The following is a 26,973-nucleotide window of genomic DNA, read 5'->3' as shown; positions in this document are numbered from 1 at the left end:
AAGAGAAAGAAAGCTGGCTGCTGACACTTTACACCCTCCCCCCACCAACTCTAAACTATGAATCCTTACCAAACACTCTAGAAACAACCATTGTCTTTATTTTTGTCTGCACTTTTTAAAATAGAGTGAACGGGTACATCAACGAAACAAGCAAGTCAGGCAATCACACCATTTGAATTAGTAACTATAATTTAAGAAGAAGGCTGTAGCAAGATGAAATTGCTACAAATTATGTGTAGTTTGGGTTACACATTTATTTCAAAAGAACAGAGACAAAGACTATATATTATCTTTTAATCACTTGCAGATACAGCTGTTATCTCTTTTAAAAAGTATTTAATTGAACGGTGTCCCTAATCTAAAAAAGCCAGTTCCACAAGTTTATTTGTTCTTGACTCTTTTAACATTCAAGTGGTAAAGCATTGTGTTTATTGTTATGGATAAATGTAATATCCTTGCCAGTGTCATAATGACAGAATGCTGCATTAGAAATAGCCACAGCGGGTCACTCTAGGGATAAGGTAGTTTCTTTAATTATTGGTTTCAGGGACCTGCTGGTGCAGTTTTCAGTGCCTTCCCCACTCTTTGGTTGGGGAAGAAGAGTGTCTTCTTCCCCAGACTCACAGAATTATATCATTATAATTGCTTTTTTTATTGATGTCTATTAGTGTGCTGGACAAAATCTAGAAGAAGACGGGGGCCCTAACAGTGAATATATTCTGTTTGTTTGTCAGTCTATCAGACAAGGTTTTATGACTCAAATGGAGAATCCGTTCTCAATCCTGGGATCTATGCCAAGGCCCGTGTAAGGCAGTGGTTACTCCAGTTTTACACGAGTAATTCTGATGTTTTACATCTGATGAAATTTAAATCAGTAGTTATATCTGGTTAACACTGGTGTCCCATCACAGTGAATCAGATACAAGATATCCAGTAGTAGGCTAATATTGAGCTATTATATTTATATCAGCGGCTGACAGGTAATGCTGATTTAGTCATAGTCTACCTTGCATAAAATAGTACTTAGATCTGTGGTGATGAATGCTATCAGCATGTGGAATTAGAGATTTCCAGATCCACTTGAAGCCCCAAGTTCCCATTCTATACACTCCCAATTGCTGTGACTTACCTATTTTAAGAACGGCAAGTTTCAATTGATTCTTCTCAAGAATAACTTGTGCTCCGCATGCCTTTCTCATATTTACTCAGGAGATATGCAGAGATATGTACCTGCAGAAGTAGATCTGCTGAGGTCAAGCTCACAGTACCACTGAAAAAGCCTTTTTTATGTATTTGGAACATTGTCAAGAATTTGTTAATTTTTGAGGGTGGAGGGATTTTTGACTGATGTTGCCTCCTCTTTCTCCTACAGTTTTGACCTTGTTCTTAAACAGAACTTGACACTACAGAATATATGCACAATCTTGCTTCTACATATTATGCTATTTAAAGGGGAACTGTAACAACTTTTCTTAGACCTACATTCTGATATGTCAAAAGATGACAAGTATGTCTCAACTTGAATAAACTCTAAAATGTGCCAGAAATGTGTTTGGGTTTTGTTGTTGTTGTTTGGTTGGGTTTTTTTAGTGTCCTCTTTAGGCATGTCATATTTCCAAGATGAGAACTAAATGGTAGAGCTCACAGCAAAATTAAAATTGTTTCTCTAATTTTAGGATGGGGAATTCAGCTCTTTGTCATATGCATGTAAATGAAGTGAAGATATGTCACACATCTGTGTATAGACTGCTACATGCTATCTAAACTGTATCAATCTTATACCAAATTAGCAGTAACATTTCATGGCATACGTGACATGTCCGAGCCAACAGCATGTGTATGACATGTTTTTAATTTCATGGAAATATACCACATGTTACATAATGCTGCAACCAACTTTCTTTCTTTTGGAAGCTTAGCACAATGATGATAAGCACAATTTAACGGAGAACAGAAACGTTACACGGTCCAGGGTTGAACAGCATCTATGTTGTGGAGCAGTTACTCATGCGAGTAGTTCCGTTGAAATTAGTAGGGCTGCTCACCAATATCAGGAAGAGTTCCATAGTCTAGTCGTGTGTGACTATTTAGTTTTGGCTGACTGCTTTGGAAAACATTATCTGAGTATGGAACAATATTTAGGTTTCCACAACATTTAGGTTGCAAACAGCCAAGCAAGCTGTTTAAAATCATGTAGTGCCTGTGCTATGTCGCCAATTAAGTTTAGATGCATTATCCACCATATATTCGACATTCGGCTGCTAATTGAAGATCCCAGCATAAAACTATGGACTATCTGTCCTGTTTCCCGTGTTTTACAAGGTGCTTCTAATTCTCATATCAGCTCCATTGGAGGTTCAGGATTAGAAAGAGTCAGATCTCCGAGTATTAATTTACTAAAAGGTCTAATCCTGCAAGGTGCTGAGTAGCAACTCCCATTTAGGGCAGTAGAAGATGCCTTAAGTCTTTCAGGTTCAAGCTCCAAAATTGTAAAGGCAGAGGGGTGTGTTTAAGCTTAATCTGTCACCCACTATGTCCTTAGTCTTTTTTGTTTGTTTAATTTGAATTAAATTTATTTACACTCAAAGCTATGCTTTTTTTTCTTCTGTACTTTGTTTTGAAAAGACCTTAATAACAGTTTACTAAACGAAATCCCAATTCATTTCTGCAAGTGGTTACACTTTAAGATGGCATCATACAGATCTGTAAGAGACCACCTTTTATGCGTCTCATGTCAGTTTAAAAGATTGCTAGAAAAACAATCCAAAAATCTGACCAGGTTTGGATAAAGGAGAGCCAGTAATGTTTCACTGTATGTGGTACTTTTATGCAATGAAGCGACAGATTTAACCACAGAACATCTGGGTACTGGCTTCTGTTACAGTAAAGATTTTAGGGGAATAAGAAGCCTTATTTGACTTTGCATTCATTTTGAAGTCATTAAACTTTACATTAATAATAAAAGCATAAAACCATTCATCACTATTTTCAAGGGGTAATGTCAATCTTCCCTCAATATCTTACTTTTCAGAATCTGCATTTGTTTTGCTATGTGTGTATTTATCTTTTCACTCATTCTTCAAATTTCTTTTCAGGAGGTAGACTTAGTAATTTATGCCAGTGGATACGGTATAGATTTAGTGTTTCCACACATTTTTGCTAACTTGGCACTTTTCCCTGCATTATAGGTAGTTTAATGGAAACAGTACATTTGACATTGTTCAATACATAGAAAACTTAATTAATGTGGAACAGTATGTAGGTTCTTCGGACTGCCTTTTCAAACACTAATATTTAAAATAAAATAAAGTATTTGGGTTGTTTTTAGCTTTCACTGCTTGACTATTTCAATCCCACTGTGTCTGTTAAAGGATAGAGGATGTGCATTTTATTTACAAATATGCTTGTAAACAGCAGAAATGCCTAAGAATACTCTTGAGATGTATAGTTTTTATTTAATTACAAATAAGTAATATGCAGCTGGAATAAGGGGTGTATAATATAATGCATGCACTATACATATGATGTAATGATTACAAACGCGATGAAGCTGATAAGGTCAAAGTACTTTTAAATTGTACAGTTCAATATCTTTTAGTGTGCCTTATTTTAAATGAAAATAGAAAATATTCTCCTTTCTCTTACATCAGTGCAAATCAGGAGTCACTCCATTCAAGTCCATAGAGTTGCTTTATTTTTACATCTATGTAAGTAAGACTAGAAGAGAATCAAGTGTGTATTTAATGTTTATAAATGTTATATTTCCCCAAATGCGCTTTTCTTCATAATTGGAAATAAACTCACTGATAACAATGTTTAGCCCTTACAAAACAGAAATATCTTCTATATGCAGATTCTTTACAAGGTGAAATAAATGATTAGTTTATTTTAGTGCTTATCTCCGAAAGAAACTAATGATGTTATAAAGAACTGTGAAGGCTGAGGAATGCTTTATTTTTGAAAACTTGAATGAGGAGGAAGTATTTGCCCCTTAATCTGGGGAATGAGTTAGAGAAATCAAAACTCAATAAGAACACTTTAAAAGATGAAAATAAATGAAGCTCTAGGAGAGGTATGCAGTTACTCTGAAATCTGTAAAGAACAAGAGTAAATACAAAAATAATTTGGTTATTTTAGGATAAATTACTTAACCTTAGCTTTGTTAGTTCACCCACTGGACTGTAGAAGAATCAATGTTTTAGCACACTGTAGTGAAACATAACCAAAAGAAATTCATATGAGCTACATAGATGGCTTTGATTGTACTCTTGCGCGCAGGTCATGTGTGAGGTATGTCAAAAGCACAAAGTTCTTGCCAGGGACGACAACATATTTTTCAGAGTAACTTTCTGGATTTCAAAATGCGTGTTTAAGGAAACAGGTGTGAAATCTGATACTACTTTTTTGAGAGAGAACAGAAGTGTTTTATGAGAGGGATACTCAGCGTGTATAAATCAGCATAGCTCTATTAAAGTCAATAGATATATACCAATTTACACTAGCTAAGAATCTGGACCTCTAAGTTTTCTGATAAAACAAAAATGTATTGTGTTAATATGTAATAGCTTGAAAACATCATTTGTATTGTCTAACACTAAATGTTACTGTATACTTAACAGATACCCAGTGTGACTTTCATTTTCTGCATCTCATGGGTACACTGAATAAATTCAGATAATTTTCAGTGTAACCAATAGTCTATTGAAGGTTGGAATAGTCTATTGAGATTCTGATAACTGAGGTTCTGGTAATCAGTTTTACTGTATGACAAATTATACCACCCTGTTTTTTGGATAATGGAATCCAGTAATTGAGAAGATGTTTGTCTGCATTATGGCTGAGATCAGAAGCAATGGTGCTAGCCCGCAACACCTGGAAATCTGAAAAACAAAAGGCAATAATTTATTTCTTCCACTTCATTCCCCTCACCACTGGTCCCGGAAATGAGTGCCCTTCTAAGTATGACCCTCAGACACTTACAATGTGCCACACTAATGAAACTGACACTTCTACCATGAATCATTGTCTTCTTAATTAAGTATATTATTACTTCTTTCCAAAAAATAACGTATAACATTCTTTAAATTTTATTAGGCTCAAAGTTTGATACTTTTAATCTCCTTCAATTTTAAACTCATCGCTGCCAAAAGAACAGTTAGAGAAACTGTTTCCTCTTCTATAAACTTTTTAATAGTTAAATGAATCACACTTACTAATGGGGTGTAACAGAGTCCCAGGTTCTTTGCACAGATCAACAAGAACGAAATAGACTGCCTCATTTTCCAAAATTTCCATGATGGCGTGAGGTTGAGAGCACTTTGCTTATTTGTTTAGATAGAGTATATTTACTACTAATTTGTTTATATTCAGCCATTCTAAATTTAATTTGCATCAGGATTCTGGATTTCAAAATACTGAGATAAACTGTTTACGAACTGGGGTGATGATGATTGTTTAAGAAAGCCAAATATCTTAGAACTGCCAGCTGGGGTTAGGATGCAAAGTGAAACAAAAGGAAACAGACCTAAAAGTTCCTGTTCTACACTAGTTCTGTTCCTCTAACAAAACATAGGGTTAAAGAAAATTATTCCTGAAATGGGGGATTGGCTACTAAAGCTAGGCTCAATTCTCATGGGAGTATGTTCCTGAGTAGAAATTGTGTGTATGAGTAAAGGTTGTAGGACTAACAGTGACTTGTATTTATTTGGGGAAGAACTCTCTCTGTGTCTGCTTTTTCGCCAGTGGCAAATAATTAATAAAAAATGTATGTGGGATATCAAACTTCTAATTTCATAAGAAAGATTTTGTCAGTCAATTAAAACATTTATACTAAAGTTAAGGAGTAGTTGTTAAGTTTTTAAAAATTACCATATTAAAAATAAGTATAGTTAAAACCTTTTCACCTTGCATGAATAAAGCAAACAGGATTTGGCACTATACTTCAGTGAGTGGTTTTTTTGTTTTTTTGTTTAAACTTAATGTAACGTATGGAATAATCAGGCATTTTAATCCGAAATATCACATGTTCCTTGAAAACATGGAATATTTGAGATGGAATGGCTGAGAGCAGACTCTGTAAAAGAAGCATATCAGTTTAAGGGTACGTCTACACTACCCGCCGATCTGGCGAGTAGAGATTGATCTATCGGGGATCGATTTATTGCTTCTAGTGTAGATGTGATAAATCGATCCCATATCACTCTGCCATTGACTACTGAACTCCAGCAGTGCGAGAGGCGGAAGCAAAGTCGACGGGGGAGTCATGGCCATCAATCCAGCGTTGCGAGGACGCAAAGTAAGTAATTTTAATTCAATCTAAGATACATCGACTTCACCTACACTATTCTCATAGCTGAAGTTGCGTATCTTAGATTAATCTCCCCCCACCCCCCCAGGCCTAAGAAAAGGAAGCATTTTCAAACTCTCAGTCAAAAATAACAAAACAGTACAATAGCATTTCCAAAAAAAATTGGACAACTGCTTGTTTCGATAGAAAGCTCTCAAAGTTCCTAACTCCCTGTATTAGAGCATGTATGTACAATGGGCAGTAAGTTATGCTTTCATGTAAACTTATTCTCACTCAATGATTCAGAATTTTGTATGATATTGTTAAACCTCTAAAGGTATGTGTACACTGCACACTGTGCCTGGGGCCTGTGAGACTTGCGCTTGTGAATTTGGTGTTTCCAGGCCCATGCTTGAGCGTCCACACTGAATTGTAAACCTAAGTTTACAATTGCTGCATCTGGGTCCCATAATCATGCTGATATGTCCATACTGCATAAAGCAGACCTCTGACTCAGGTCTGTAGCTTGAGCTGCATCCACATTGCAAAGTGACAGGGCTTGGACCCAAGTCACAGCAGGATCCAGGCTCTAATCTACCCCCTAACAAAGTGCTAGCACCCAGGCCTGAGTGCTTGCCGATCTGAGTCAGACTCATCTGGGTGTAGATGGAAGGAGGGGCTTGGGCTCAAAATATACAACAGTCATGTCAGGAACAAAAATTGACTTGAAGTTCTTGGAGATATTTGGGGTCTGATTCTGACCTTATTATCATCAGTGTATATTAACAGTAACCTACTGAAGTCACATTATGGTAATGCATTCATATGATAACTGAGACCAAAATCAGGTTCTTTTCTAGTTAAGTTTTTAGTCCTAAATTAAAAAATAACAGACGATTTATTTGGCAGTATGGACTTTACATTCTGACAAATGTAACGTTCTTTGACCCTGAAATCCCATCATTGGCAGCCTATCTTTTTGCTGATAGTGAAGAAAACATTTAGCCAGGTTTCTGAATCTTCATGTCTGGATACAATAACAGCAGTAACTAGGTCCCCTCTTTAATTTTACAGTAGCCGCATTAACAATAAAACAATATTTTGTGTTGATTAGTAAGTTTCGTCCAAGGATCTCAAAGTGCTTCACAAACATTAGCTAAGCCTCATAACATCCTTCTAAGGCAGGCCTTTGGCCCTCATCAAAGCTCTCCCCATATCTTCTGCTTCTGGAAAATGAAATTCCCTTGACACACATACCAATCATCTCTTAAGCTGAAAATAATAATGCAAGACAAGAAAGAACTGAGGCAGATCTCCCACTGCCTAGTCTCTACATATGTCCTCAAAATCCCCCGTCTTTGCCAGAAGCATGAACATCCTGAACTTTGAACTAATTAAAGCCTTTCTTCCAGAAACTGTTTTCATTCTTTTTTTTTTTTTTTTTTAAGCGATGTTAAAGCTCACAGATGAGGAGGTGGCATGGTGAACATATAGAAGGTCTGAAGGTTTCCAAATTGTTTCCATGGCCGTTCACCCAGAACGGTCTGACCTATCTGCCTGTATCTGTTCCTTCTGGTTTTGTTCAGAGTAACTACATAAAGAACTAACCTTTTCACCTGCAAGGCTGGACAAATAAACACTAGATCAGCAGCAGAGTGAAGCTGATATCTATCCCCTTGATAATCTGATTTTGAAACCCCTTATCACAGCTCCGTATTTGACCATGACAGTTTTGAATACCCCTTAGCACTCATGTTTAGACCATAAGTCTTTTCAGTCTCAGCAGAGTTTTTGCAGCTTGATCTCACAGTAAGTACATGACTAGAGCTGTTTAGAAAACAGACACCAATCAATCAAAAAGCATCACAGTGACTTGGTCAATGTACTCAGGCCTCAAATATGTCCCCATCCCATGTCACTCTTACATGGTTCTAGTCCCAAAATGACTCTGGAAGGAAAGTTACAGCATCTTAAAGTCAAAGGAACTAATTTCCCCTACTTATACTTCTACCTAGGAAGGAGCACAGAGGAAAGGATGTTATTCCACTAAACCAATGTGTGCAGCCACTGAAATGGTCATGGGCAGGGTTGGGCTTGACATCGGTGGTTCAACTTCAGAAAGAGCCACAGATGCTTACATAGGAGATTTCCCTCCAGCTGCCCACTATAGCAAAATTGTGCTGATACTGAAGGAGCCTCACAGGGAAAATAGGATAGGTTCAAAAGATGTAAAACTAAGCTAAGCAATCTAAGAAAGGAAAAGAGTGCAAGGGCATATGCAGGGTTAATGTGAATATCACACTGTTTGGTCTAGCACTGTCAGCTGTGTTCTTCCACTCACACCCCACATGTACCACTTAAGGCTCACCCTCAAGTTAGAACTCTGAATGCAGACTGACCCGTGTGGGAGGAGTTTCAGGGTCTGCTCTTTGGGCACAGTTTCACCATATGGAGGCTAGTACCTTCACTGCTGCCTGGGTTCTTGGTCCAGGAAGCATGGAGTGAAGCTGCCTGCTTCTAGCTACTTAAGAGCACACTCCATTGCCAGACAGACTACCTCTGGGAGTGTGGTGTGCAGGTCATTGTCTTGTGGCTCCTCTGGGAAGTGAGCATGTCTGTTTTTCTGATAACACACTGACTTTTTTGACAGTACAGTAGCTTGGAATACTCCATGTCTGGGGAGTAGCTATGGGAATAATATCAGTGCACTCTTTGGGGGGCTGAGCTCCCCCTTTAGATGACCAAGAGGTGCATGTTGCTTGTTATTTTTCTCTCCCTTGTACAGAGTGACTAGGCAGCGAACACCCAGTTCCATAAATTTTAGGATTCACAACCCACACACAACATGGCCAAGACTTGGAATGTCTAATGTTTCAACATTTCCCTACTGGGAAAACAAGAGAACCTTAGAAATATTAGAAGTTGAACATTCTGGAGGTAGAGTATGGTGGTCAGTTCCCACAGGTAGAATGCTTTGTGTCTAGTATTATTTTTTAATGCTGCTGATGCATCATTAATAGAATGATATAAAAATTACTGTAGATGCAGATAATTTGTATTGACAAAGAGGATATTAATGTCCATAGCTATTGCAAGCTCTTTTGTCCTGTAGCAAAGCAATTATAGCAGAAAACATGACAATTGGGTTCCTAGGTGTTTGGGTAATACGAATAATAATAATTGCCAGGGAAAACGTTGTCAGCACAACTGGGGGGGGGGGGGGGGACAAAGAAAAACAAAACAATCATCCCCATCTGGACTAAGTAGAGACACTTATAGGAAAAAGTCATCAGTGGTGAAACAGAAAGTAAGTCTAAACCTGCAAGTTTCACTCATGTGACTAGCCCTATTGATGTCAGTGAGACTACCCATGTGAAGAGAGTCCTGTGTGAGTAATGCTGAAGACGGTAAGCAAGGGCTATGAGCGCAAGTAAAGCTATGTAAGACTTTCTCTCTCTTTGATCCAGATGGGGATGCTTGTTTTGGTTTTGGGGTGGGGTGGGGTTTCCAGTTGTACATATCAATGAACAAAACAAATAATGCAAAGAATCTCGCAGCGAAGCTATAGAGAACTTAATGTACAATAAACATTCAGGGAAGAAATTGCAGGGATAACAGTTTAATTTATATTATGGACATATTTGTAAGTTAAGGACCATGCTGTGCTCTTGTTCCACGTACACAACTCCCAATGACGTCAGCTGCAGCTGCACCTAAGGACCAAAAGCTGTATGGCCATGAGTATGACATTTTTCAGGAGTGATGGGAATCAATTTAGTGTTTATCGACCTTCACAGTGTCATGAAAAGTCTTTGTTTCTGTAACTATGGATGATGTCTGAGTGTATAAAGAAGGGACCATCCCATCTCTTCGGTGCTGATATGAAAGAGATATGTAAATAGTTGTTAATATTCTTAGCACTTACATAACACTTTCCCATTTCATAATGCTCTAATACATCCCTCCTAACAACACTCCATTTTATAGCTAGGGAAAATTAGGCACAGAGAATTTGTAACTAATAACAATAAGAAGCAAATAATTAAACCATCAGGCATAGCATTTGGTCCCATATTCAGTAAGGACTAGTAGGGGTACTCTCATGCGTGTGAAGTTGAAGGATATAATGTTAGAGATAATCCAAAATTTGGCTCATAAATTCAAATTCAGATTAAATTTTGTAATTTTGGATTCTGGTAAGTGGCTGAATTATAAAAACAAAACTTCTGTAATCCAGCTGTATAATTTATATTTATGTGCCCAGTAAAGAGACAGGTCCCGACTCTCAGCTAATGTAAATTGGCATAGCTGAGGCTCTGGCCTATACAATTCAGATATATCCAAAAATAAGGCAGGTGAAATGCCAAAAACAGTAAAACAGGCAAAATTTACAAATTTAAATATTTTTTCCAAAATTAAATAGTCTCCTCTCGCTCACAACTACTAAATAAACTACCGAGCCTTCCAGAATTAACAAAAAGCCAGTAGCCCCAGTTTACAGATGTATGTGGAGTGGGTTGTCAAAGTTTTTGCATTGTGCTCCATGGCTAGTTCACTATTCCAAAGGACAAGGGTTCATGTGAGGGCCATAAACAAGCCACCCGTACAGGACACTGCATCACTTGCATTTCAGTCACTGGGTCAATTACCATGGAAGCAGGGAATAGCCTACTGGATTCATGCAGTGTGGTAAGGGCCATTACAAAGGCTACTGCTCTAGTGCTTTGCTCTTACAACTGAGAGCTACTAAGAGAGCTGTTGTTGTTACCACCCTGGGTGTTCTGGATGTTTGCGCTAGTAGTTGTTATCTCTTAGACAGGAACCACTTGTCAACCATTGAGAAACAATAACCACAAATGCAAGGTATTGTAAAATTACAAATGAGGAATTTGAGTAGCTATTCAAGGAAAACAATTAAGAGAGGAGGGAGAAATAGCCTTTGTGTGCTTTGCGGACTCTTCATAAAATAGTGGAACAACCTCTCCCTACCTCTAACCCACCAAAAAGTAATACAAAAATGTGAGGCGTTTCAGTGCACTCACAACCACTGTGCACAAGACAAGCACTCCTTTGTAGACACACACCTTTGTGGACTCAGCCCCTTTAGCAACAGAATGAGATGCAGAGGTAATTCATATCCAGATTGGCCCTGCCCTCCCCTGCCTTTGTGCCGTGCTCCTGCTTTGGGCCCTGTAAATCAGAGTTAACATGGAGTCACGCTCAGTGCTTGCTCTCTCATAACTCCCTGTGGTACTCAGTCCTTTTATTTTTTCCCTCTTCTATAAACAACCTCCTCAGCTGCTGGCATCTGCCAAGGCTCAGCAAACAAGTGCTCCAAGGCTACTAAAAATGGTTCAAGTAACTATAGCTGCTAGTTTATACAGGTTGTTGTTTATTCATGTGGAGAACTTTCTGAAAATCCCCTCTTACCTCCAGCCACAAATCACAGTAGACTGATAATGGCATCCAACAAGAAGTGTAGGCCCTGTTAACTCCCCCAAATCTCTGTTTGGCTTTTCATGCTAACTTCAGACCATTCTAAAGTCACCATAGTCCAGGGTTTCTGCAAAGGCATTTAGTCCCATCATCATTCAGAACTGCCCATATCTGTGCTTCTATAATAATAGTGACAAACTTGGTTTGATTCGAAGCCCATTTAAGTCAATGGAAAGATTCCCATTAACTTCAATGGGCTTTGGATCAGACCTCAATGAAGCATTCTGAGATCAGTATTTGACATGGAAGACTAGACTTCTGTCAGGGGAGGTAATGAGCTTTGAGATTTTTTTATATATAGATAATCATTTAAAAAAGATGTTGAGGGCTTTTGTAAGGTTTTTGCAGGGTGAGTTAATATGACGGTAACAGTTGGACCAACTTTTATTCAGTCTGCAAAGTGAAACTCTAGGCTGCTTTGGAGACTAGCAAGAGCATGTGCTCATCATTATTACTACAGTGACACGAAACACAACTCTCATGAGGTGCTCTAATTCCTCCAGGGCAGTGGTTCCCAAACTTGTTCCACTGCTTGTTCTGTGGTCAGCACGTCCCTCGGCCCGCGCCGCTTCCAGCAGCTCCCATTGGCCTAGAGCAGCGAACCACGACCACTGGGAGCCGCGATCAGCCAAACCTGTACGCGGCAGGTACACAAACCAGCTCAGCCTGCCAGGGGCTTTCCCTGCACAAGTGGCAGAACAAGTTTGGGAACCACTGCTCCAGGGAATTAGATTCTCTCTACAGAAAGATATACAAAAAAGCCAATTCATAACTGCAGTGCTGTGTGCGTTTGCAAAGGGATTATTGCCAAACAGGAGGCCAGAGTCTCCTTTCATTTTCACCAGTGTAAATCAGAAGTGACTCCACTCACACCAGTGTAAATGAGAGGAGAATCAGGAACATTGTATGTGTGTGTGTGTATGTAATATAGCTATAATGTCTTTCCTCACAATTTACCTTCCTGGAGCTCTAGCTTTTTGCTTTTGACAGCAGTATATAGAGGCTGGTTAACCTTTCTCTGTAGCATCAGACAAGCTGGACCAGTGGTCTGCTCCAGAATGGCAACTCCACAGTAGTCATAAGCTATTGTAATCACATGAAAAGTGGAAATATAAATCTTAGTTTAGAAAACAAAATACTCCTTATAACTTTTGATATTTTTGGTATTATATTTTCATGAGTATTTCTATTTTCCTTTTCACCATGCTACACTGAGACATTTCCTGAATATTACTATAACAAAATCTCATCACTTTGCAGGTAACATACCCTGTTTGTTGCAATACAAGTCTCTAGTGGTGTTCAATCCATTGAAAATATAAACCTGACCTTTATTGTATTTTTATTTTTCTACTGATTTTTCTTTTGTATGCTACTGTGATTCCCTTTGTTAAAACAACATTTTACAGCAAAAGAAAAACAAGGTTTGATTTTAATTGCAAGAGAAGGTCTCTTAATCCACAGATGATTGACATGATGGACCCTAAAAGCTTCAAAGGGGCCATTATAGTCCATTTTGTCAGTCTAGATTTAGAGAGCTTTAAGCCACGGATTATGGAAACAATAGTGCATAAGTGCTCTTTCCCCCACAGTGATAGTCTGCCACACCAATGAAAGATCGGATGTTAATCTGGACACTGTGCTGTACAAGCCCACTCACTATGTGTATTAAAAATCTTCTGAGACAAGTAAATACCATACATGCCCTTATAGCTGTTTTCCTTTGTTTGTCTTTCTAATCTATACTTCTGGACAAAGGGGCAGATTCTGAAAGGTGCCAAGCACTTTCTTCAGTAGTCCATGTGAATTGAAGTGAATGGGGGGGGGGAGAGGGAGTTTGCTGAGCACCTTTCACAAGACCCTGAGCACTAGGAGGATCAGACCTAAATATGCAAAATTAAACTATTTAAAAAAAACAGATACTTGCTGGAGAAACAAGTAACCCTTCCTCAAGTAATTTGAAAATACAAATTGTCCATTTTTCTCCCTTATATACTAATAGCCAAATACATTTCAACCAAATTTGATAAATAATTTAAAAAAATGCTCTGTAGCTGAGACTCTGTATTGTTCTCTGAGAAATTTTTTTGCAGATGAGTTATGAAACCCTGAAAAATAGGGGTTTATAATGGAAAAGCTTGTAGATCCTTAACACTAGTGTTCCTATAGTAAGTCAGAGCTGACATAGCATGTCCTTTTATTTTCCAACGCTATGTTCTCTTTACAGTTAAATCGGATTCTACAGATTTATCAGATGTGGCATGGTTAACACAAAGGAAAAACGAATGCCCTTAATTTTAAAAATAGGACGTGGATTAAAAAAAAGTTAACCATTCATACAATAAAAAGAAAAGAAACACAACACAGGAACCTCTGCGGCAGACTGTGCCTTGAAATTATCTTCACTAAATTACAATCATGCACTTTCCACTCCTTGTAATTAAACATTAGGTTTTATTTATTCCAGATGCATTTGCTTCACGTAAACCCAGATCCTTTTTTGTTATTGTAAATCTTTTACAGGACTCTCTGACCTGCAGACAGTTGGGGAATAAAGGAAATATTTTCCATAGATAAGGCATTTGATGAATAATTTGTGTATGACAATTTATGATCAATGCAATTTGATTGGCAAATCTCTATTGGTTAATCTAATATTCATGCAACCTTGTAAGAGAGTATTGTGTGCCTTGTAAGAGAATCATGTGTATATTTGTCTATATACAGACCTGTGTGTATATGAAGTAGATGTGCAAGGAAATCTTTTAATAAGTATTTATTTTCACCTTTGCTCTGACCACAAACAGCAAAGCAAAATGGAATCACAAGCAAGCAAGTAAGTTTCATAAGAGATTTATGAAAATCCAGAATGCTAAGGATAGTATATCATATCACAATCTCTTACCATCCTTGGTAGATTAGTGAGTTTTAAGAAGTTTTTTATTTATTCTGCTCAGAGAATGATGTTTTATTTGCAAATAAGCATGTAGTTTAGATCTGTCCGAAAATGTTTGAAACTCGAATTTTTTAGATGAAAAAAGGGACTTTTTGTTCACAAATTACAGAACAAAATGTATTTCTTTTTTCAACCAGCTCTAATTTAAATCAGTATGTGTGTTGTCGAGAAAGACAATGTGATGCTATAACTAATTTAGGGATAACCCCTGGCTTTCACAGAAGCAATTCCATAGACCTGAAAGCTGGATGGGCCCAAGCTGGAAGCTAAAATATGAAACATGCACCCTAAATTTTGGGAGAGGTCCAGGGGCGGCTCTAGGCACCAGCAAAACAAGCTGGTGCCTAGGGCGGCAAAATCTAGGGGGCGGCAAAAGGCTGGGGCCCCAGCTCATCCTGCCGCTGCGAGCCGAGGAGCGGCCCGTCCCCTGCAGCCAGGGGGCGCGGCACGCTGGGCCGGCGGACCTGCCACAGTCATGCCTGCGGGAGGTCCACCGGAGCTCCGGGACGACTGGACCTCCCGCAGGCATGACTGCGGAGGGGGCGCTCGTCCCGCGGCTCGGCTGGACCTCCCGCAGGCATGACTGCGGCAGCTCAAGCGGAGCTGCTGGACCCGCGAACCGTCCGCAGCCGCGGGAGGTCCAGCCGAGCCACGCGGGACCAGCGGTCCCTCTGCAGTCATGCCCACGGGAGGTCCGCTGCTCCCGCGGCTCCGGGGCGCCTCCCACGCATGACTGCTTGGGGCGGCCAAAAAGGTAGAGCCGCCCCTGGAGAGGTCTCCATATGCTGGAAACTACTACCCCTGAGGTTTTGTTTCTAGGTTTGACCAAAACCAGGAGGAGTCTATTTTTGGATCTGGTTCAGATGCAGCCCAACATGAAAAAATTTCTTACTACCTGCTTATCTGCAAGAATACTACCATTTTGGCTCAATATTTTATGAGAATATCTTGTATGGTTTTGTTGCTGTTGGACCTAAACTCTAATCTAGTTTGGCCCCAAACATAAATTCAAAACACAGGCTAAACCTAAATCTAATCCAGCTCCAAATACAGAGACTGATTTCTCCCATCATTCTCCCCTTCCCGCTCTACTTTAAAAATACAAATTATCCAGATGTTTGTATTCACTTTCTGAGCCCTAAATATATAGGTAAAGTGCAATTATATAAATGTTTTGAAGACCATCCAAAATGTTTATGTAATTGGACTTTTGGATAAATGAGATTGTTTGCATATGAATTTTGCATTCAGGAGAGACATGAATTATAGATAATCACAGCTGAGATGATCAGGTTTAACCTATAAAATTTTCATGTGTGTTTTTTTGTTCATAATAATACACAATATGTCATACAATATTCATTTATTATGGTATTTTTGAAGGAACAGTATTCTATCTGTCTATCCATCAAAAGGTGCCTGCCATTGTGGCCTCTAAGCTATTTTATTTGCTATTTTGAATTTACAAATTAATAGTACTGTATACATCCATTGATATATTGAGATAACTGTTCCGAAGCATATACTTTTAGCCCATTACACAGTGTAGCCTGGTATTGTATTTCTATTAGAATGAGTGAATATTCAAACTGTTTTAAAAGCTGTTAATTTTTTCAGTGGTGATTTGTTTGGCTCTTTTTATTCTAGGTCTAGGGCATGTGCGTGTGTGTGTGTGTGTGTGTGTGTGTGTGTGTGTGTGTGTGTTTCTGTATATCTGTCTGTCTCTGTCATTCAAATGGCGACTTATTTTTCTTGTCCTTCAGTGAGCTACTTTGCTTGCTTCGCAATATTTTTCTTCTTTGCTTTGTAAATTAGGAAGATTGGAGTTATGACATTGTAAGAGTGACAAATGGTCCCATTTCTTTTTGAAGTTAGCAGGAAAGGCCATGTCAGTATTTGCCCTTCTGAGGATCAGCAGCACAAGCCATGTCTCCTACTCTCCTGTCTTCCAGTTCTAAATATCCAGAATTTAGAGATCAGACTCACAGAGGTGACCAAGCATCACATTCACATCCAGATTCAGGCTTGCAACTGGAGAGAGAGTTTGCGGGGGGGGGGGGGGTAAAGATGGGCCATTAGAGGGCACTTTTGCAATCCTAGAGAAGGAAAACTGTTTATTATTTCACTTAGGACTGTCTACTCTAGCTTTTGCTTAAAATCAGTGATAAACAGCAGGCAAATCCTTCCAGTCAGCAGGAATATATCAATAAAATATTGATTCTTGCTTTAAAAACCAAACAAACAAAAAAGTAACCAAGATAAACCTGCAGAAAAGGGAATAAAAGATATTTAGGAGGTGGCACAGCCAGGAGAACAAAAAGTCACACAACATATTTCAGATAGTCGTACAGTTTCAGAGTAGCAAAGTTTAGGCCTCTTCTTGTACATGTGTTCTAAAAACAAACCAGGCTCCGACCTGGTTACACAGAACAAATAAAAACATTCTTGGTTGAATGTTTCCAAGAAGTGGGGAAGGGGTGAGGTGGTTTGGCAATAATTATGCACTCTCAAGCAGTAAATGAATTTTAAGAGAGATGTCATTGAAATCAATGGAGTTTCACCCACCAGTGCCAGTGGTGAATCTGACCAAAAATATATTTACAAGGAAATAAAACAAGAAGGATTTATAGCCACAGTGCATATGTTGTGTGAGTAATCTGTACAGGGTGTAACTCAGTCTATGCCAAAATGTAACTGCTCTGTTGTAGAAAATTCTGTTAATTAGGTTTAGTATGAAAGGATTGTGCAAAACTAGTGCCTTAAATTTTCAAAACCAAATAATGATTTTGGATGCCTCAGTTTTCCCGTGTCCAATTTCAGAAAGTGTTGTCCATGAAAATTAATCCCCTTTAAAGTACCTCAGGTTGGGTATTTGAAAATGAAGGCACCTAAAATCACTATTCACCTTTAAGTATCAAGGCAATGGATTATAAACCATTCATTTTTCATTTACAATTTTAAAAGCTATGGAGTGGGCCAGGGCTGTCGTCCTCACTCAGGTAAAATTCCCATTGACTTCATTGGGTGTCATGCCTGAATAAGCACTACAGAACTGAACCCAACATATCTCCAGTGTTGTTTTTAATCCAAGGAATACTTTGATAATTAGATACAGAAAATGAAGGTAAAACTGAATCTTTTCTACCTCTCCAGGTGAAGGACCCCGCAGCTCCCAGCCACCGTGGGCAGACCCCACAGCTCAAAGCTGCTGCTGGTGACAGGGGACCCCATGCTCTCAACCACCATGGGTGGGGAACCCTGGAGCCCCAGCAGCAGTGGGTGCTCGACTCTCCTCCCTCCCTATTTCCTCATAGTTATTTTTAATAAAAGTCAGGGACAGGTCACAGACTTCTGTGGATTTTTGGTTATTGCCCATGACCTGTCCCTGACTTTTACTAAAAATAACTGTGACAAAAATCTTAGCCTTAACTGTATATAGTAACGACATTTTCTTAAATAAAGCACCCATGCCTTTTTCCTACCAAAGTGCTTAGCACACTGCAGCATAATAACAATATAATTAAAAATCAGTGAAGAAGAAGAATAAAATGTGCATTTTAAAATACAGCAAGTGATATATATGCAGAGGAAAGGAAGATGCAAAGAACAGGAGGGTACATGAAGGTAGAAGGTTTAAAAGGACCAGGTGGATGGAAGGAGCAATTAAATGGCAATGATATTATAGGCAGATGTAGCAATTTAAGGGAACAAGAATAGTATCAGATTCCATGAGAGCTGAAGCAATCTATAGTTCTTGCTGTGTATGAAAGGGGAGCTGACTATATCCCAGAGAGAAGATCTCTGAAGCTGTTCTCAGGGCAGAATTGGGGAAGGTGAAGATGGAAAAGAGGAAGAGGCCTTGCTTGTGTTCTGTGACAGGAGTAAAGAGGAGAGAGCTGTTGGGGCCCAATGTCCCTAAGCAAGTTCTACCAAAAGTCTGTGTGGAGGGAGGAGAGGGAGGCTGCCAGTCACCTCCTCTGTTGATTGCCTGCTACCACTCTTCAGAGGGAAGTGGAACCTGTGGTAGACTGGCCCCCAGAAGGGAGACCCTGCTGGGGTTCCATAATGTGGAAGGGAGTGAGGGGGAACCCTTGGGATCTTGTCTTTGGTAATCTCTGCTGAGGGTCCAAAGGAAGAGAACAGGGGCTGGGATTAGAGAGAAGGGGGTACACTGGCTGGCAGGGACCTGCATTCAGCTCCTGGCTGCTGCTGTTCTTTGGGAGCTTGTAGTAGGCCATCCCCTGGAGTGGGAAGGAGGAGGCCTCTGGGGCTCCCATTGGGGCTGGGTGTTTATATTTTCATAAAGAAGTTGAAGGGGAAGAGTAGGTTTATTATGATTTAAATTACACACTCTGCTTCTCAAGGAGCCATGGGTTTGATATTTCACATAAACTGTCAGAGAATGGTCAAGTAGGGGTAAAAAACACTTCATAAGATTTGATCTAAAGAAGAAAGTGTGTGTTATAAAGATATAATCAACCTACCCTGTAGAATAGAAAAATAGTGTAAACCCATATGCATAGCCCTAGTAATAGCAAGGAAAGTAAAATAAAAATGATACTACAAATTAGTTCCCCAAACTCACTGAAATACACATGGCTTAGGAAGCGGACTAGAAATCTCTCAACTAATTTTGTAACTTTTATCAAAATATAATTTAAATGCCCTTTACTATTCTTGTAATTGGGGTGTTCTTTTTCTATTTTTCTGTACCAAATCCATTGCATATTAGATCATGTACTGTACTGAATGGAGAATTTAATTCCATCCCACTGTATATCTAGGGATAGTCATTACTGACCTAGTTCTAGGCATAATAATGAAAGTCTGGTCTTATGAATTATTGTGCCTAATTTGTAAAGGATTCTTTGCCTTTGTGTTTTGGAATCCCCATCAGGCCTAAGGATTAAGCACTGCTGAACTGCATGCTAATATCAATGTGCTTTAAATGTATATAGGATAATATTTCATATTTTCCTAATTCACTATTTATATAAAGGGTAATTTGACTGGAAATATTTACTTGTCAAAAGGATTGCTAGGAGTCCAACCAAAATCTATGGAAAGTGAAGTTGATATAACCTCTATCTACCATGTGTTAGTGCTCGCTCCCAAGTCCAGCAAGTTATATTTCATTGTGGCAAAATGTCAAATTATAGATCTACAAAAATATGTGGAAGGCTTTGCTCACTGTTAATGAGTAGAAAGAGAGAGAAATACCAGACAATGGCTCATTTTGAAATCGGTGGGTGAGCTCAACTTCATAGAAGTTGGAGATGGAAAAAAATTCTATTTAGATACTTTAGTCAGTCCCTCTGGTAAGATTGTTCCTTACCATATATATTACTAATGCTTGTATAGTTATCCACATGAACTGAAGGCTCCCCTGAAATATAAAGCGCATGTGTAACTACTAACATTAGAGCTGTATGTGCATATCAGGAATATATTAGACTCTTCAGTTTGTATCTTTGCTAAAAAAAATTATTTTTTTTACAGCTTTGGAAAACATCTACATATTCTGGTACCATTTATTTTAAATATGACTTGCTTAAGAACACAGTAGGTATAAAGGGCCAGGTCCTCAACTGGGGTGAATTGGTGTAAGGTGCAACATCAGCTTGAACTACCTAAGAATCTGACCCAAAGTCATGAGAAAAATATTGCTTTATCAAAATCTCATCTTTTCTGAGTCGATATATTTGCATAATAATAAAGCCATACAATTAAAATGAAACAACACTGTGTATCAAAAAGTAGCAGTTACTAGTGAACTTTTCATTTAGAATTCATCAGACATGAATCCCTTTTGTTGCTGTAGGATGCTCTTGCTCCATTGGTTTGTGTTCTTGCTGCTGCTCCCGCTCAACTCAAGGACACAGAAGCTGCCTACCAGAGATGAGGAACTTTTTCAGATGCAGATCCGGGACAAAGCATTTTTCCATGATTCATCAGTAATCCCAGATGGAGCAGAAATTAGCAGCTTTCTCTTCAGAGATACACCTAAAAGGTACGTTGACTAGTATAATTTATAAGGTTGTACATGGAACTTAATATTTATATTTGTTTTGGATTTTTTAGAATCAAGTTTTAGATCCAAATATGAAAAATACAAATATCTTCTTGCATCAAAAAATAACTGTGTTTCAGTCCCAGTAGGTCACACTGACCCAGGCTGAACCTCAACCCCATTCAATTTATTTTCACTTTCTGTGTGATTCCAGAGGCCACACAAACCACAAAATTTTCCTGAAGTGAGGCCACAAACCAAGTCGGGAGGTGGAGGGGGGGAAGGAAAAGGAAGCCAATTCTGTAGGGGGTCTCTAACCATCCCATTTTCATATACTTTTACTGAGACCCAAATACACACAAAACAAACCCCAATCACCCCACCAAAAATAAAACAAAAAATAACAAGGATCTTCAATAGAATTCTCTCTCCGGTATGTAGAAACCAGAGTATTAATTTCACTTTACAGTGCCTGTTTAATCCATTTAGTAATGTGACAAATTGAAGAGAACTAGTCATATCCTACTGAAAAACAAAACAAAAACCAACCAAAGAAACAAACAAAAAACCCCAAATAAGTCCAGGAATATACATAATATTTAACCAACCACAAATAAAGGGTTAAGTGAACACTTTTTTTGCTTTTGATATTTTGACACCCCACTTTGAACTAAGTATGGAGAAAATAAATTTTCAGTTGGTCTGAAAGGACATTGAAGGAATACATCAAGTGTGAAATCAAATCTATAGGAGTTTTGCCAGTGGCTTGAGTGAGGGCTGGATTTCACCTCCAAGTAAAAATTGTTGTAGTCTAGAGCTGATGATATACAAAACAGAAAACATTGCTTTTCAAGGATTTGTGTTTTCCAGTTTTCCCTTTTTTCCCCCCTATGTAATAATATCTACAGAAAGGAGTATAAAATAAAAGCAAAATATGATCATTTGAAAGCACAAAATATTTTCACTCACTTTGGGGGTAAAGCAAGAACTGTTTACATGGACTTCGTGGTACTTGGTATACTTCAAAGAGTTAATAAAAGCACTTTAATATGCCACAAAGAGAGAGGCAGTTGTGTGTGTGTGTGATATTTTATATGCTTAGAGAGTCCCATTGTGCTAGACACTGTACAAGCACATGACAAAGAGTTGGTCCCTGCCTCAAAGAGCTTTCATCTTAAGTGGTAGGTAACATCATATTTGTCCTCATTTACACCTTTCTTGATTTGTCTCAGTTACCCATGAGCACCAGTCCAGAAAATTTAATGTCAACTGCTGTTTCTTGTCATTATAGTTTATTAATGTTATACTTTTGTTAATCTGTCATAGGTATTTCTTTGTGGTTGAAGAAGACAACACTCCCTTAGCAGTTACTGTAACACCATGTGATGCTCCTTTGGAATGGAAGCTGAGCCTGCAGGAACTTCCAGAAGAGGCCAGTGCAGACGGTTCAGGTAAAAAAAAACCAGTGAAAACTCTAATTCTGGGACTTTATGGGTCAGAGAATTGATAATGGGAGACTTTAATCTCTACCTGATTCAAGTCTGCCCAAATCAGTAGTGATGTGATACACACCATTTTGTGGTGTGTGTAACATTTAAGAGGATGTCTGAGTCCTTACTGTTTGAATATGAATCCCAACCTTGCATTAGTTTAGAAGGCAGGCAACAGTCAGTGACATGGAGAGTGAAAGAGAGGAATACACTCCCCTTGGGTTAAATAAAGAAAAAGGTGACTCTGTCAGTCCTCCAGGTGAGTCTGACACATTGGGATGCACTAATCTCATCTAAAGGGAGCTTCAAGAGAAAGAATTAGGAGTAAACAGATCAGCAAGTACGTTATAAATCTAAGCAGAGCAATGACCAGGGAATGTAATGGAGAGCAGAGGGAGGGAGTATGCATATTTGAAAATAAAACATTTCATTTTATATGGAAATATGATAAAGTAAAACTTTGCTTATTGATATCACGTGGATTTCATTTGTTAACAAACCACATCATTCTGAACACTCAGCCTGACCTCCTGTGTAACATTGGCCATAAAAGTTCCCCCAAATTATTCCTAGAGCATTCCTTCTGGAAAAACATCCAATCTTCATTTAACAATTGTTAGTGATGGAGAATCTACTCAAATCCTTGGTAAATTGTTCCAATGATTACTTATTCTCACTGTTAAAGATGATTTATTTCCAGTCTGAAATTGCCTAGCTTCAACTTCCAGCCATTGGATTGTTTTACAACTTTATCTGCTAGACTGAAGAGCCCATTATCAAACATTTGTCCCCCATATAGGTATTTATAGACTGTCATCAAGTCACTCCTTAACTGTCTCTTTGTTAAGCTAAATCGATTGAGTTCCCTAAGTCTATTACCAGAGTATCAGAGGGGTAGCCATGTTAGTCTGGATCTGTAAAAAGCAACAAAGAGTCCTGTGGCACCTTAAAGACTAACAGATCTATCTTTAAGGTGCCACAGGACTCTTTGTCTATTACTAGAAGCCACATTTTGTAATACTTGTGGCTCTTCTCTGAACTCTCTCCAGTTTATCAACATCCTTCTTGAATTGTGGGCACCAGAGCTGGACACAGTATTCCATCAGCTGTTTCACCAGTGCCAAATGGATTTGAGTTCTCTCACTTCCCTCTCACCCCTAGTGGTGTTCCTTTGAGAACATACCTGTTGTGGGCTATTGATATGGGGAAGCCTGCAATTGGGGCTTCTCTCCAGGCAGTAGCTGTTCTATAGAGAAAGAATGTGATATTTCGTTTCCAGAACCTTTTGTAGAAGCATTAAAAACCAAATACCTGTCTTTAAATACAAAGTGAATCAGTCTTCAAAAAAAAAAATCACATACTGTACAAATTCTGTTGTACTTGTAAATAATAGGATCTTTAAATCATTTTCACTGTGTATTAAGACTCAAGTACTACTTGCTCAAAAGTGGATTGATTTCACTAATGCCTAATCATTATTTATGATTGGAATATCCTATGCTCCAGAAACTGTTTCATCTGGCTCTGACATTTTACTTACAAGTAGCTATTAGAGTTTCATTTTCCTATATCATCATATGTTGACACATTTTCTAACATTTTTCTGTGTTCATTATCTAGGTGAACCAGAACCACTTGAGCAGCAGAAACAACAGATTATTAATGAAGAAGGCACAGAGCTGTTCTCTTACAAAGGCAATGATGTTGAATATTTTGTCTCTCCTAGTTCCCCATCTGGTTTGTACCAATTAGAACTGCTGTCAACTGAGAAAGATACACATTTTAAAGTATATGCCACGACAACTCCAGAATCAGACCAGCCTTATCCCGAATTACCTTATGATCCAAGAGTTGATGTCACCTCTCTTGGACGCACAACAGTCACATTGGCATGGAAACCAAGCCCGACAGCATCTTTACTGAAACAGCCAATTCAGTATTGCATCGTCATCAATAAAGAGCACAACTTCAAAAGCCTCTGTGCTGTTGAAGCCAAACTCAGTTCTGATGATGCCTTCATGATGGCTCCAAAACCAGGCCTGGATTTCAGCCTCTTTGATTTTGCTCATTTTGGCTTCCCTTCAGACAACAATTCTGGCAAAGAACGTAGCTTCTTAAAATCATCATCAAAGCTTAGTCGCCAAATGTCTTCGAAGCCAAGAGTTGACCTGCAGAAGATTTGCATTGGGAACAAGAACATTTTCACACTATCTGATCTGAAACCTGATACACAGTACTACTTTGACATGTTTGCAGTAAATGTTAACACAAATATGAGCACTGCCTATGTTGGCACCTTTGCCAGAACTAAAGAGGAAGCCAAACAGAAGACAGTTGAACTGAAAGATGGGAAAGTTACAGATGTGTTTATCAAGAGAAAGGGGGCCAAATTTCTACGGTTTGCTCCTGTTTCGTCACACCACAAAGTCACCTTCTTTGTTCATTCATGCCTGGATGCTGTTCAGATCCAAATTAGAAGAGATGGAAAACTTCTCTTGTCTCAAAATGTTGAGGAGGTCCGTCAATTCCAACTTAGAGGAAAACCAAAAGCTAAATATCTAATTAGGCTGAAAGGAAGTAAGAAAGGTGCTTCCATGTTGAAGATCTTAGCTACTACAAGACCTAATAAGCAATCATTTCCTTCTCTTCCTGAAGACACAAGAATCAAAGCCTTCGATAAACTTCGCACATGTTCTTCAGCCACAGTGGCCTGGTTAGGCACACAAGAAAGGAACAAATTTTGCATCTACAAAAAGGAAGTGGGTGACAATTATAGTGACGAGCAAAAGAAAAGAGAACAGAACCAGTGCTTGGGTCCAGATACAAGGAAGAAATCAGAAAAAGTCCTCTGTAAATATTTTCATAGCCAGAATCTACAGAAAGCAGTTACCACAGAGACAATTAAAGGCCTGCAGCCTGGCAAGTCCTACCTGCTGGATGTTTATGTTATAGGGCATGGAGGACACTCAGTCAAATATCAGAGCAAACTGGTGAAAACAAGGAAGTTCTGTTAGTGACCTTGTGTATAGAAATATATGGAACTCCAGTCTGAACATTATCCTACTTTCAATAAAGAGATTGACTACTTTCACAACTGAGAAGTTGTGACCTGTATTTGTACTGTGTAGAAAAACATCAACTTGTATATTTATGTTTACATAAGTAATTGTCTGGAGAGACTAAGCCCGGTGCTTTCTGATGGCATCTGGCAGTTGTATTATGTGTTCAGTGGTCCACGTTTGATGCTCAGTAGATGTTCAAGGTAGCAAGAAACCTTGAAGAAACTTCCATTCTTTTGCTTCCATATTGCATGAACTGCTTCTAAATTATTTTATTACTTAAAAGGCTGAGACAAGTCATTCAACTGCCTTGTTATTCTCACACACACACACACAAACACTTCCGCTTTACGTAGATGGTAGGATTTCTGTAAATTATTTTATAAAGTTTCAATTTAAATGTTTGTTTATATGATTGTAAACTATTAAAATCATGCCCCATCAAAATACAGATTTAAACTAAGTATTAACTGGGCTGCACATGAGTCTGTTTCATTGCTAATGTAAATTCTTATCTGGTTGATTTTAACGTTTAAATACTGTATGTATTTCATGTATAAAGTTGTCATACATTATATTCCTGTACATAAAATTAAAAATATTAGATTATATATTACTTCTCTTCTCTTGGTATTCTAAAGAGGAACCTAGGCACCTGATACATAAAAGTGTGACCATGAACTAAGAGACGGGGTAAAGCCGATTGCTGCAGAGGAGAGTCTATTGATAGAGAGTCTCTAGGTTTTAGTCAGGAGGAGAGGATGGAAGAGGATAAAGTAGGGGCCAGATCAGAAGAGAAACATTCACATAAAAAAGAATCTGACACATCAGAAAAGGGCAAACAAATAAACAGTGACAAATTTTAAAGTGCTTGTACACAAATGCTAGAAGTCTAAATAATAAGATGGGTGAACTAGAGTGCCTCGTGTTAAAGGAGGCTATTGATATAATAGGCATCACAGAAACCTGGTGGAGGGAGGACAATCAATAGGGTACAAAATATATTGGAAGGACAGAACAGGTCATGCGGGCGGGGGGAAGTGGCACTATATTCTTTGCTTCAGTCTTCACAGCTGAGGATGTTAGGGAGATTTCCAAACCTGAGCCATCCTTTGCAGGTGACAAATGTGAGGAATTGTCACAGATTGAAGTGTCATTAGAGGAGGTTTTGGAATTAATTGTTAAACTTAATAGTTTAAAAGTCACCAGGACCAGATGGCATTCACCCAAGAGTTCTGAAAGAACTCAAATGTGAAATTGCAGAACTATTAACTATGGTTTGTAACCTGTCCTTTAAATCAGCTTCTGAACCCAATAACTGGAATATAGTTAATGTAACACCAATATTTAAAAAGGGCTCTAGACGTGATCCCGGCAATTACAGACTGGTAAGTCTAACATTAGTACCAGGCAAATTAGTTGAAATAAATAGTAAAGAATAAAATTGCCAGACACGTCGGAGAACATAAATTGTTGGGCAAAAGTCAACATGGTTTCTGTAAAGGGAAATCATGTCTTACTAATCTATTAGAGTTCTTCAAAGAGGTCAACAAACATGTGGACAAGGGGGATCCAGTGGACATAGTGTACTTTGATTTGCAGAAAGACTTTGACAAGATCCCTCACCAAAGGCTCTTACATAAATTAAGTTGTCATGGGATAAGAGGAAAGATCCT

The 26,973-nt window shown here is 38.6% G+C and overlaps 1 protein-coding gene across 4 annotated transcripts in view; it reads left to right on the top strand.

Moving 5' to 3' along the window:
• Positions 1 to 25,876, top strand: part of NDNF (neuron derived neurotrophic factor) — a 39,745-nt gene extending 13,869 nt beyond the window's left edge. For all 4 annotated transcript variants that reach the window (XM_039539466.1, XM_039539469.1, XM_039539467.1 and 1 more), the window contains exons 2-4: positions 20,560 to 20,748; positions 22,075 to 22,199; positions 23,859 to 25,876. In XM_039539466.1, coding sequence (XP_039395400.1) covers positions 20,561 to 20,748; positions 22,075 to 22,199; positions 23,859 to 25,252 — 1,707 coding nt within the window. In that variant the 5' untranslated portion in view covers position 20,560 and the 3' untranslated portion in view covers positions 25,253 to 25,876. The remainder of the gene's footprint in view (positions 1 to 20,559; positions 20,749 to 22,074; positions 22,200 to 23,858) is intronic.
• The last annotated feature ends 1,097 nt before the right edge of the window (positions 25,877 to 26,973 follow it).

Source organism: Mauremys reevesii, linkage group 5, assembly GCF_016161935.1.
Source record: "Mauremys reevesii isolate NIE-2019 linkage group 5, ASM1616193v1, whole genome shotgun sequence".
Lineage (NCBI taxonomy): Eukaryota > Metazoa > Chordata > Testudines > Geoemydidae > Mauremys > Mauremys reevesii.
This window is presented reverse-complemented; position numbering and strand designations above follow the sequence as displayed.